The following is a 12,785-nucleotide window of genomic DNA, read 5'->3' as shown; positions in this document are numbered from 1 at the left end:
TCCTGTTCCCGCCTCGTGTCTGACCGGCTTGCCAAGTGTTCCAAATTTGCCTTGGACTTCACACCCAGCTGGTTCCTGTTACCATCTGGCCATCTCAGCCGGCAACCCGTGCTACTTCGGGCACAGCACTCCCTGTTCCACTTCCAGGGGTGCTCTGCACCTAGCCGCAAGGGGAGCCCTCTCTACACTCTGGCTTCGGATCAGGTACTTGACACCCAACCCCTGAAAACGAATTTCTTCCTTTGGAAAGCTTATCCCACCTCTTTCTAAAAATGAAACTTTTTTATATTACTTCCCCATCTTTTTTAGACTACAATTGTATTCTAAATATATAGCAGCGCTATCACACATTTTTTTTTCTTTTATTTATTGTCTATGTGGGAACACATTAGGTGATAGCTGCAGCTATATTTTTATATATTTTAGTAGTATTTTAGTAGTAAAGTGGCAGCGCACAATCATTCTCTAGATAATTCCAACTGTACCTCTATTTTTAAAGCACTGCAGAAAATGTTAGATCTTGTTTAATGACAATCAAAAGTATATTCAAATATAAACAAATCCATGTTAAAGCATTTGCGAACACACTGCATCAAAAGGCCATACTAATTCAGCAAATAGAAATACATGGCTTCTTTATTTTCTTAAAAATATTTTGTTTGTTTATGGTTAGGTCGTCGTGACCACACAGCCTCATAAATTAACACCTTCCTGCTTGTCCGTCATTGTACTATAAAAGGGGGGGGGAGGGAGCACTGTTCTGAGAGGACGTCCTCCCAGAATGCGCTTCTCGTGGGGCCGCGCAGCAGCGCGTTGTCACTGGCTGTTTTCACCAGACACAGCCAATGACTGGTCACGGTACCGGCCTGTCAGTACCATGTGATCTCCATAACCAATTGTAAACAAAGGATGGCTTCCTTTCATGCCATCCATTGTATACAATTGTGTTGCTAGCTGTGACTGGTTACAGTGATCACATGGTACAGAGACAGGGTCAATCACAGCCCATCTGTAACATGTGATTTACTTTGGCCAATCACAGCTAAATCACAACAACAAGACACTGAATGAACCAGTGTCAGTAATCCCACCCGCCCGCTTTGCTGAGTAAGACACCTACCCACCAGTCAGCTATGGCATAATTCTGCAAACTATCCACCCACTGTGTGATGTAAGGCACAGATGGGGGGGGGGGGGGGGAACATCCCCTCTGTGTGTGTAAATAAGCCCACCCCGTTACGGTTTCAAGAAGAGCTGGGAGTGGGGCGTGGCCACACAACTACCAACAGGAGATATAGGCATGCTGTGTGTAGGCACAGCATCCTGCAACTCCCAGAAGTCCTCCCATGGACAATAGTTGACTAAGATAACACAGATCTGCTTCCGTGCTTGCCTTGGTCAGTCTGAAACCAAGGAGAGACTCACAATGTTTAACAAAGTAAAACCAATTAAAAAAACACCACTCCTTAACAAAACCCACTGACAAAAGGTGCCATTTCATTTGTGCCAGTGACAATACATCAGACAAAACCTCAGAACTGTGCCATGATGGAGCTTAACTTGTAAGAGTGTTATGAAAGACTGGGTCACAAGCCCTAGCAAATACATACAAGGGATACTTTAATGATTAGGGCATATCTTTGCAGGAAAAGTCCTACTGTAGAGAAAAAAAAAAAATACGTTTTACTATGAAGTTTTGGAATTTCCATCTGGAAATGCCTTATCTGCTAAGAATCTTTTTACTAGGGAATTTTCACCACCTCATACAGCCCCCTCAAACATGATTTCCATCCAAATGTTCATATTAGAAATCAGAATTTATAGCCATTATTGGATAAGAGATTCATCAGTAGGGTTTGCTCCAGAAGAAAGTGACATGTGGGGTGACTCAATCTAGAAGCTAGGGTAAGAGAGTGTCAACTGAAAAGTCCACATTCTAAATCTTTGCATTACAGATCATACACAGTGGAATACTATACACACACCTTTACTTGTAGATGGCTTTGTTGGACACCTCATTGTCTGGATCAACCGCAGTAAATTACTAATAAGAGAATCCTGTAAAAAGAAGGACATTGATAAACAAATCGGTAATCTAAAATTTACTAACAACTGTAAAATATAATTTTTGTGCTTGGAATAAAATATTTTACTGTCCATTGAACAGGTCTTTAAATCCAAAATCCAGGGGAAAAAAAAAACTGACTTTTGTTACTTACCATAAAATCCCTTTCTCGGAGTTGATTGATGGACACAATCATGGATAGGAGTAATACACTAGACAGAAAGGAAACAGAACCGCCTATGGACAGTCCCTGCTGGTATAAAACTCCCTCTCTGCTATAGGCAATCCAGTTTGTAACAAAAGCAGTGTCAGAACAATTAACTCTGGGAAAGGGATTTTACAATGAGTAACAATGTCCTCATTAAAGTGAAAATCCAACACTGCCTTAGGAAGAAAGGAAGGACACGGATGGAGAACCATCTTATCCCTGTGAACCACCAAATAGGGAGACTTACAAAATAAAGCCGCCAGCTCCGGGCACTTGTCTCGCGGAAGTAACTGCAACTAAAAGGCGGCAACTTTTTGAAAGAGAAGGCAAGGGAAATCCAGAATACTCTCAAAGGGAGGCTTCTGGAGAACCAAATTCAAGTCTCACAACGGCAATGTGCAATGCAGGGAGGCACCAAGTGAAGAACCCCTTGGATAAACGTGCGAATAAATGAGCACGAGGCCAAGGGACACAAAAAATTAAAAGGCCGTAAGGGCAAACACCTGACTCTAATGGTACTGAAAGCAAGCAGGTAATATAAGCCATCTAGGTGTGATGATATATCTTCTGAGAGGTAGACTTGGGAGCCTTCAACATGGCGAGGATAACTGATTCGGACAACCCCCAACCCCCTAAAACCTGGCTTTAAAAAGCAATGCCGTCAAAGCCAGAGACTGTCAAGCAGAGAGCACTGTCAACACTGCTGGAAAGAGAAGAGGAAACACTGACCTGACACTAGAGACCCTGTAGCCTAAGCACTGCATTAAACTACAGGAAAATGGCCGCCATTAAAACTATTGGGAACCAAAAATAATTGTATAGTCCTGCGAGCAACCAAGATGTATAAAGATTATTGCTGCAGGCACTCCACTATATCATAAGTGTAAATACAAAAAAACTGCAGGCATTTTTTGGGATATGAGGAAACCAAAAACATGGCCGCTGGACTACACAAACATGGGCGCTGAAGCCAGGAATACAGAATCCACGGCAAAATGGCAGCACCAGTTGGCGCTGCACGGGACCCTGGACCCTAGGAAAGCACAGAGACCCCAGGAGGGGGGCTGGTAGTGGCGGCACCATCTACTTCTCCGGCCCAGCACCCTACGAGCTCCCTCAGTCAAAAAACACCCATGCCCCCCCCGAGGGGAGGGGACAGATGAGGGCACCTACACAGGGGAACCCCAGTAAGGAAAAGGAGGAAAAGTATGAGGAGGGCGGACACAGGAGGGCCCACGACCACCCCAACAATTACAAAAGGAAGGGGGGGACACTACTCGCCATACCACAGTCACTAGGCGGGTGCTACTCCCAGCAGTCCACCACACCATCTTGGAATGGGGGTGCTGCAGCCTAAGATACACTGCGACTCTGATCATGACTGTTGTCGTGACCAGGGCTATGCGACCTTGTGAGGTGTTTTACTCGCCGGCCAGCCCCCGTCCAGTGGGGCTATGTCGCAGAGCTAATAGTTGGGTCGTGCTCGCAGGCCAGACTAGGAAGGCCATAAGGATCTAGAATATGCAGTGCGTCGCCCAGTCCAGCTGTTGATTGTAGTTCACACAGGAACAAAAACAACAAAGAAAAAGTAAAAAATTCCATTTAAATACAAAAAAAATACAAAAAAGAGCCAGGTCCTTACTTCTGACTAGGCAGAAAAAAAACGGAGTCCTAAAGCAGGTGATGGTATACCCTCTGAGACTGAATCAGGGGCGTAACCAAAAAGGTTTCCGTCTAGTCCTACTCCTAGAGAGAGCATAAAGCCCAATGGTCTGAAGACTTGAAGCTGTGTCAGTTAGTGAATGAAAGAGAAATATTGTTTATTTGTTTTTTTTTTTCAAAAATGGTCTCCTTTTTTGTTTATAGGGCAAAAAATAAAAATTGCAGGAGGTGATCAAATACCACCAAAAGAAAGCTCTATTTGAGGAAAAAAAAGGACATCAATTTTATTTGGGTACAGCAGCGCACGACCGTGCAATTGTCAGTTAAAGTAACGCAGTGTCGTATTGCAAAAAATGGCCTGGTCATTAAGGGGGGTAAAAACCTTCCGGTCCAGAAGTTTTTTTGTACCGTTTCATATTGTACCCTGGAATGATCAGTAATGAAAATAGCATTTACCAACATTTTGATGATATACTCTTGCATAATGTAAGCGAAAGCGAGACCCACAATGACTTTAGGGTATTTCTAAATCCAAGAACAAACATTTTATATACTGCAGATTAAAGTTATGGTAAAGTCTCGTGCTTTTTTTTTTCCAATAACAAACCAGTTATACTTACCTGCTCTGTCCAGTTGGTTTTGCACAGAGTGACCCGGATCCTCCTCTTCTGTACTCCTGGCCCCTTCCTCCTGCCAAAAGCCCCCACAGAAAGCAGCTTGCTCTGGGGCACCCAAGCCAATCTGCAGCTTCATATGTCCATTCAGACACAGAGCTGCCATTTGGGACCCACCCCCTCTCCCCCGACTAGCTGACTGATTGACGGAAGCCAATGGTGCCACTGCTGTGTCTCAGCCAATCAGGAGTGAGTCCCAGATGGCCCGAAAGACTCGTAGAGGGTGCTTGGGCGGCGGCTGCACACAGAAGGCTTTTATCTTATTGCACAGAATGCATTAAGATAAAAAAAAAAACTTCTGCCTTTACAACTCCTTTAAGTGGCTGCAGTAGTCTCTTTTTCAGGGTTTTTTTTTTCTTCTTTCTCCACCTGGTGACCTTGCTAGTAACACTTCCTTGGTGACAACGCTCACTCACTTATTGTAGCTATGGAGGAGCAGCATTGTTAACCTACCATGGCTACAGAACTCCTTCCTTATGGCTTGGCGAAGAGAAAGAGGTATTCTGTAGCATAGAGATAAAGCTGTGAACAATGTAACTGATAACAATACATCACAGTCAGAGAGCATGAGAAGTTATCAAGATTTTCAGCAGGATCAAAAAGGTATTTTCACACATTTCAAACCAAATAGTTTTCAAGGATATACTATATTTAGGCTAGGTTCACAGTGCTGCGATACAATTTTGATCCAACTTTCAGTGCGATTATGTAGTGGTACTTAGATGCAACTTGATCAGGTTTGTATATTCTGTGGGTACAAAAATCACACTGGAATCGCACCAACATAGTACAAGAACCTCTTCCAAAATTGCTCTGTGCTAAATCTCACTGATGTGAACAGACAGTATTGAAAACAATGTGATTTGCCTTGTCATGTGATTCTGTGCAACTCAAGTTACATCTGAAATCACACTGGTGTGAACCAGGTCTTAAACCTCGTACACACGCAACGATTGTTGCCCGTGAATTTTTCGACCAACGTCCGATCGGCCGTCTTTTGTCAGTGTTGTTGTGTTGGTTGAAATGTGCTCAAGACTGCACACAAATTTTGTCGGCCAACAAAAACCAACTTCAGAAGTGATGTCATGTTCTGGTTTACTTTGCGTGTGTTTTTTCTTCTCTGAGCATGCCCAGTCTTGCTCATCTGATTTTTGTCTGCCGAAATCTGTACTGACTGACAAACAATCGGCCGTTATGTTGACGGCCAACAAAAATTTTATAGCATGCACACCAGATTTTGTTTGGCCGAAAAGTCGCAGTCGGTTGTCGGAAGCATTATACTAACAAGCCGACAATCGTCCGATCGGACGTTGGCCGAAAATTCACGGCCAACAATCGTTGCGTGTGTACGAGGCTTTAGTATGATGCTTCCGACAACCGACTGCGACTTTTCGGCCGAACAAAATCTGGTGTGCAGGCTATAAAATTTTTGTTGGCCGTCAACATAACGGCCGATTGTTCTTCAGTCAGTACAGATTTCGGCAGACAAAAATCTGATGAGCAAGACTGGGCATGCTCAGAGAAGAAAAAACACACTGAAAGTAAACCAGAACATGACATCACTTCTGAAGTTGGTTTTTGTTGGCGATAAAATTTGTGTGCAGTCTAGAGCACATTTCAACCAACACAACAACACTGGACAAAAGACGGCCAACAATCGTTGCGTGTTTACGAGGCTTTAAGGGACCAAAACGTAGCAAATAAAGAGATGCTCATTGCTAGAGAGTTTCCATTCATTTTAAAATTATAAACAAAACTTTTTTTTTTTTTTTTTGATAGAGTTGAGAGGGAATATAACCCGTCAAGTTTTTATTGCCGTTTGTGCCCTCGTTAGAACAATTCACCCTCTCTATCCTGTTTAGTATTATCAATAAAACAGAAAACTACAAATTTTGGGTTATGCCCAGAACAGTAATAAAGGTGAAATCCTACTATAGGGACACTAGTTCTAGTGACCTGGGGGCCACAAGGAATTTCCCCCCACTTCCTGTTCTGGCTATAGTACAGGAAGCAAAGGTAAATCTCTCCAATGGGAAACAGGCGGCTTAATAAATACTGAGAGAGGGGTACCCTTACTCCATTCAAAATAAAAAAAAAAAAAAAAAAAACATGTTTTAATTAGGAGTTCTACATTAAGTAGTTAGATACAGACAGAGACAACATAACCAAAAGCACTTACTGTGAATTCTGCACCATTCTTTTCCAGAGCAGTTTTAAAAGTGTCATGTAAAGGAAACTTCTCTGCAAGGTCAATGATGAATTCAGCTGCAAGCAAAAACAATATTATAGCTAGAAATCTTATCTTAAACTTGACCAAAAAAAAAACAACAGTTTCTGCTTTTTCTACACAACCCTGTTAAAATATCAGGTTTCTGTGATTGAAAAAAGAAAAAAAAAAAAAAAGACAAAGGAGTAAAAATAAACATGGTTGCATAAGTGTGCACACCCTCTTATGGGGATGTAGCTGTGTTCAGAATTAAGCAATCACATTTAATCACTTGCTGACCAGTTGCCGTAGTTTTACTGCAGCAGGTCAAAGATGGAACACATGGATCCTGTGTTCCTCCTATTTAGGAACAGAGGTCTGTGTTCATTCAATGAGTACAACCCCCATACAGTAGAAAGCACTCCCTAGGAGCACACTTAACCCTTTGATCGCCCCTGGTGTTAACCCCCTTCCCTGCCAGTGTCATTAGTATGGTAACGGTGCATATTTTTAGCGATTACTGTAGTAATGTCACTCGTGTCAAGTGTCAGATCTGTCCGGGGCAATGTCGCAGTACCATTAAAAATCACTGATCGCTGCCATTACTAGTGAAAAAAAATAAAAATCCCATAACTCTATCCCCTAGTTTGTAGACACAATAACTTTTGCGCAAACCAATCAATATACCCTTATTGGTATTTTTTTTTACCAAAAATATGTAGCAGAATACATATTGGCCTAAATTTATGAAAAAATTAGATTTTCTAATTTTTTTTTTTTTATTGGGAATGTTATATAGCAGAAAGTAAAAAAATATTTTTTTTTTTCCAGAATTGTCAGTCTTTTTTTGTTTATAGCGCAAAAAAAAAATAAAACCGGAGAGGTGATCAAATACCACCAAAAGAAAAGCTCTATTTGTGGGGAAAAAAAAAGAATAAAAGAAAATGCACAATTGTCAGTTCAAGTTACACAGTTCTGTATCGCAAAAAACGGCCTGGTCATTAAGGGGTAAAATCGTCCAGCCCTTAAAGCAGAGTTCCCGGTTTTTGGGTTTATAAAAAGAGTAGCTGCAACACACACACACACTCACCTGTCCCAGGATCCAGCGATGTGGCCAGCGGGAGCCTCGTTTCCCTCCCTCTACCCCCCCCCCCCCCCCCGCGGCGCCGGCCTCACTAGTATGGGCACCCGGCTGTGACAGCTTGCGGCCTATGTGGGGGCGTGGTCAGATAGACACATACATTGCCACCAAAAGCATAGAAGTCTAAGGCTCCATGTACACGGGACGCTGAAAATGGCCGTTTAGGAGCTGTTGGGCGTTTTTTTCAGAAGCCCCTGAACCCATCTACATTTTATCTTATCTGTCCATGTACACCAGGTCGTTTACAGTCATTTGCAGGCAGTTGCGTTCAGGGACTTTTTTTAGAACGCAATTATTTGCGTTCGAACGTGTGTTTCCCGGCGTTTCAAACGCACAAACGCGTCTGAACGCGTCCGAACGCATCCGAACGCGATGACCCGCGTTTAGCGTTCGCGTTTTTCCATTTTAAAGGGGAATAATTTTTTTGACCTCTAGGAACGGTTCTAAACGCAAACGCCCGTAAACGCCGCTAAACGCCCGCTAAACGCGGGTACAAACTCGACTGAACGGACGTTTCAAACGTCCTAAAAATTCCAGCATTCAAAGGCACTTTTAACAACGTCCCGTGTACATGGAGCCTTAGATTTACACCCAGCTTTTGGTGCTACAGACTAAAAGAACATCTTCTGACACCCAGATCACGAATCTTCCCTCTCCACATGGTTTACTGAATTACATAAAGAATTTAAAAACACGACTTCAGCCTCGCCAGGTATTAAATATCCAGGGAAGTGTCCTAATGCTGATAAAGCCAGTGTTAAGTATTTGATTGCTAGCTGTGATCCTTAGAAACACAAGTCCAGCATCAGTGTTCTGCCACAGACATATCCCCTAGCCCTCCAGACTACATGAGGCATCCTGGTTGGGTGTTACTAGAGGGGGTGGGGGGGGGGGGGGGGGGAGGTAGAGGTACCCTCAGTAGTGTTCTGGAAAAACCAGGTAAACAGAACACAGGATTTATATAGCGCCAACAGTTTACGCAGCACTTTAAACATGAGGGCAGACCGTACAGTTACCATACAATTCAATACAGGAAGAAATCATAGGGCCCTGCTCGTTAGGACTTACAATCAAAAAGGGAGGGTCAAGTGATACAAAAAAGTAATAACTGTGGGGGATGAGCTATTCATTTTTTACATATTCAAACTGTTCCTTTAATTCCTAGATTTTAGTTTAGCCTAAACATGTATTGTTTGTGGGGTTTCTTTCATCTCTGTTGAAGGATTTTGGCAGCTGGGTGGCCCTGAGGTCCATCAGTGCTGCCTGTAATAATGGGAAATATATAGCTTCCTTATGGCAAGTTGGTTGACCATTGGGAAGGGAAAAGAAAAGGGAAGAAAGGTTGGAGGTGACAGAGACTTCTCCCTATACGCAACTTTATAAAACAGGATTTTTTGTACTCACCGTAAAATTCTTTTGGAGTCCAATAAAGGACACAGAAGTCTTAGGCCTCATGCACACAGGGCATTTTTGCAGCTGCTTTTAGGAGCGTCAAGACGTTTTTTTTTTTTTTTTTTGCAGCCTAAAAACACCCCTTGATTTTAGTTTATGGCCTCTTGCACACACAGACATTTTGAAGCTGTAAGTGGCATAGGCAAGCTGCAAAAAACAAAAAAAAACAAAAAAAAACCCAGGGCCAGCACGTTCCGAGGACCGGCGTTACAGCTGTAAAAATGTCTGATGCTGCTAAAACGTTGCTTATACAGTGTTAAGCCGTGTCATACGTTTTTTTTTTTTGTGAAAATCAATGGTTCCTTATGGGAGCCCATTGATTTGCATACAAGTCGCATCCAAGTCGGATCATGATGATCCGACTTGCGCTCTGAGGATCTTGAGGGGGAACTCCACACCAAAATGGAAAAAAACTGGCATGGGAGTTGTGGCCAACTAGAGACCCCACCCTCTTGTGTCGTCACCTGACGATGCGTGATGACACAAGGGGGCAGGGACTCCAGGTGACATTCCTGGGTGGCCACACCCCACGGCTATATAAGAAGCCGCAAAGAGCGGAGCCACCATAATCCCGGGAGACATGGTCGGAGGGCTGGGTTGGCAGCAGAGAAGACCGGAGGAAGATTTTTAATAAAGGACTTCTCAAAACCGTCTCTTGTCATTTACACTACACTACCTTTTTTTGGGGTGAACGGGTAGGGGTACAATGTACTAGGGCTGCCACGACTCGTCGACTACAAAAAATCGTCGACGTGCGGAAAATGCGTCGACGCGTCAATGCGTGACGTCACACGCCCCCGGCCGGCCGCCGCGCCGCTTGAAGCATTGCCGGCCGGGTGAAATTCCCCCGCCGGGCTCCGTCGGAGACGAGAGGTGAGCGCTGACCGTCTCCAGCACCCCTGTACTCCCTCAGCTTCTGCCGCAACACACATTCGCCATCCTCCCCCGATCACCCAGCTACTTAGACATGTCACATTTGCGGCGCTACACCGGCTTGTAATGGCCTGTACTAGGTGGGAGGGCTTACTGGGGGGTCTGTACTGGAAGGGGGGCTTACTAAGTGGTCTGTACAGTACAGACCACTTAGTAAGCCCCCCTCCCAGTACAGACCCCCCAGTAAGCCCTCCCACCCAGTACAGACCCCTTAGTAAGCCCCCCTCCCAGTGCAGACCCCTCAGTAAGCCCTCCCACCTAGTACAGTCTGTACTAGGTGGGAGGGCTTACTGAGGGGTCTGCACTGGGAGGGGGGCTTACTAAGGGGTCTGTACTAGGTTGGAGGGCTTACTGAGGGGTCTGTACTAGTGTACTGGGAGGGGGGCTTACTAAGTGGTCTGTACAGTACAGACCACTTAGTAAGCCCCCCTTCCAGTGCAGACCCCTCAGTAAGCCCTCCCACCCAGTACAGACCACTTTAGTAAGCCCCCCCCTCCCAGTGCAGACCCCTCAGTAAGCCCTTCCACCCAGTACAGACCCCTTAGTAAGCCCCCCTCCCAGTGCAGACCCCTCAGTAAGCCCTGTACTAGGTGGGAGGGCTTACTGAGGGGTCTGTACTGGGTGGGAGGGCTTACTGGGGTGTCTGTACTGGGGGGGGGGGGCTTACTAAGGGGTCTGTACTGGGAGGGGGGGCTTACTGAGGGGTCTGTACTAGTGTACTGGGAGGGGGGCTTACTAAGTGGTCTGTACAGTACAGACCACTTAGTAAGCCCCCCTTCCAGTACAGACCCCTCAGTAAGCCCTCCCACCTAGTACAGACCCCTTAGTAAGCCCCCCCTCCCAGTGCAGACCCCTCAGTAAGCCCTCCCACCCAGTACATACTGTACTAGGTGGGGGGGCTTACTGAGGGGTCTGCACTGGGAGGGGGGTTTAGTAAGGGGTCTGTACTGGGTGGGAGGGCTTACTGAGGGGTCTGTACTGGGAGGGGGGGCTTAGTAAGTGGTCTGTACTAGATGGGAGGGCTTACTGAGGGGTCTGTACTGGGAGGGGGGCTTACTAAGTGGTCTGTACTGGGTGGGAGGGCTTACTGTGGGGGTCTGTACTGGGAGGGGGGGCTTACTGAGGGGTCTGTAGTGGGAGGGGGCTTACTGAGGGGTCTGTATTAATTACAGGATTAATTAGCTAATCAAAAAAACACTAAATTAAGCAAAAAAACAAAAAATTTAAATAATCGTTAGATTAGTCGACTAATAGTAAAAATAATCGATAGATTAGTCGACAGACAAATTAATCGTTAGTTGCAGTCCTACAATGTACCCCATACCCATTCACATGGGTGGGCCGGGATCTGGGGGGGGGGGGCCCTTGTTACAAGGGGCACCCAGACTCAGATAAGCCCCCTTCCCCGCAGACCCCCCACAACCAATGCCCAGGGTTGTCGGGAAGAGGCCCTTGTCCCCATCAACATGGGGACAAGGTGCTTTAGGGTGGGGGGGGTGCAGTTCCCCCCCCCCGCCCCATAGCACCCACCTCCCAATGACCCCAAGGGCCTGGTATGGAACATGGGGGGGGGGGGACCACCACGCCATTTTTTTTCCCATTTTGGCATGGAGTTCCCCCTCAAGTTCCTCAGAAAACAAGTCGCACCACAAGTTGGATTATCATGATCCGATTTGGATATGACTTCCATTCAAATCAATGGTCTTAAAGCCGTATCAAAGACGGCTCATGGGCAACCACTGATTTTGAATCAAGGCAGAAAAACCCTGCTAAAAGCTAATGCGGCTAAACGCACATTAACGCCGATGGAAAAAGCTACTAAAAGCAAGTTTTTACAGCTGCTTTTTTCTGGCATTGGTAATGGCTCTGCAGCTCATTTTTTTCTAACGCCCTGTGTGCATGGGGCCTTAATGTCAGCATTACAAAAGGCATAAATAGATCATATTATAATATATCATACTACCTTTTACTTCTCTACACATTTTCTTAATCAGATACAATACATTTTTGTCATTTCTTACCTAAATCTTTGTCATTAATGCCCAAATGGTTATCCAGCTCCGTGCAAACCTTTGAGACCAAAGAAAGGTACTCAAGTTTATGCAGCTCCTCCAGTGCTACGTCTGCCATGTTTATTACTTAGACAGCACAGTCCTACAATAGTAATAACAATTATAAAAATAAAACTAGCATAATATACAATAGTTACAAATACAATAGTATAACCACAAGAAAAAAAGATATTGTAAATGAGCCTGTTCACATTAATATGCAACCTTTATGCTGTGAGCATTTGAAGAATTATAATGCAATTGGAAAGCCTCATTACCATCACCTAACACATCCTAAAAAAGTAAATAAACCATTACTGAATAAAGGATGCTCTTACCAGTAACACCCTACTCCTGTCTGGAACTGCTGCCCCCCCCCCCCCCCCCAAAAAA

The 12,785-nt window shown here is 44.8% G+C and overlaps 1 protein-coding gene across 1 annotated transcript in view; it reads right to left on the bottom strand.

Annotated features, from left to right (window-relative positions):
- Nucleotides 1-12,496, bottom strand: part of DHX8 (DEAH-box helicase 8) — a 182,970-nt gene extending 170,474 nt beyond the window's left edge. The window contains exons 1-3 of the mRNA XM_082271508.1: nucleotides 12,363-12,496; nucleotides 6,789-6,874; nucleotides 1,986-2,058 (exon numbers count right to left, since the gene is read on the bottom strand). Of these exons, the coding sequence (XP_082127634.1) occupies nucleotides 1,986-2,058; nucleotides 6,789-6,874; nucleotides 12,363-12,471 (268 nt within the window). The 5' untranslated portion in view covers nucleotides 12,472-12,496. The remainder of the gene's footprint in view (nucleotides 1-1,985; nucleotides 2,059-6,788; nucleotides 6,875-12,362) is intronic.
- Between the last annotated feature and the right edge of the window lie 289 nt (nucleotides 12,497-12,785).

This window comes from Pelophylax lessonae, assembly GCF_965119305.1.
Source record: "Pelophylax lessonae genome assembly, chromosome: 11".
Lineage (NCBI taxonomy): Eukaryota > Metazoa > Chordata > Amphibia > Anura > Ranidae > Pelophylax > Pelophylax lessonae.
This window is presented reverse-complemented; position numbering and strand designations above follow the sequence as displayed.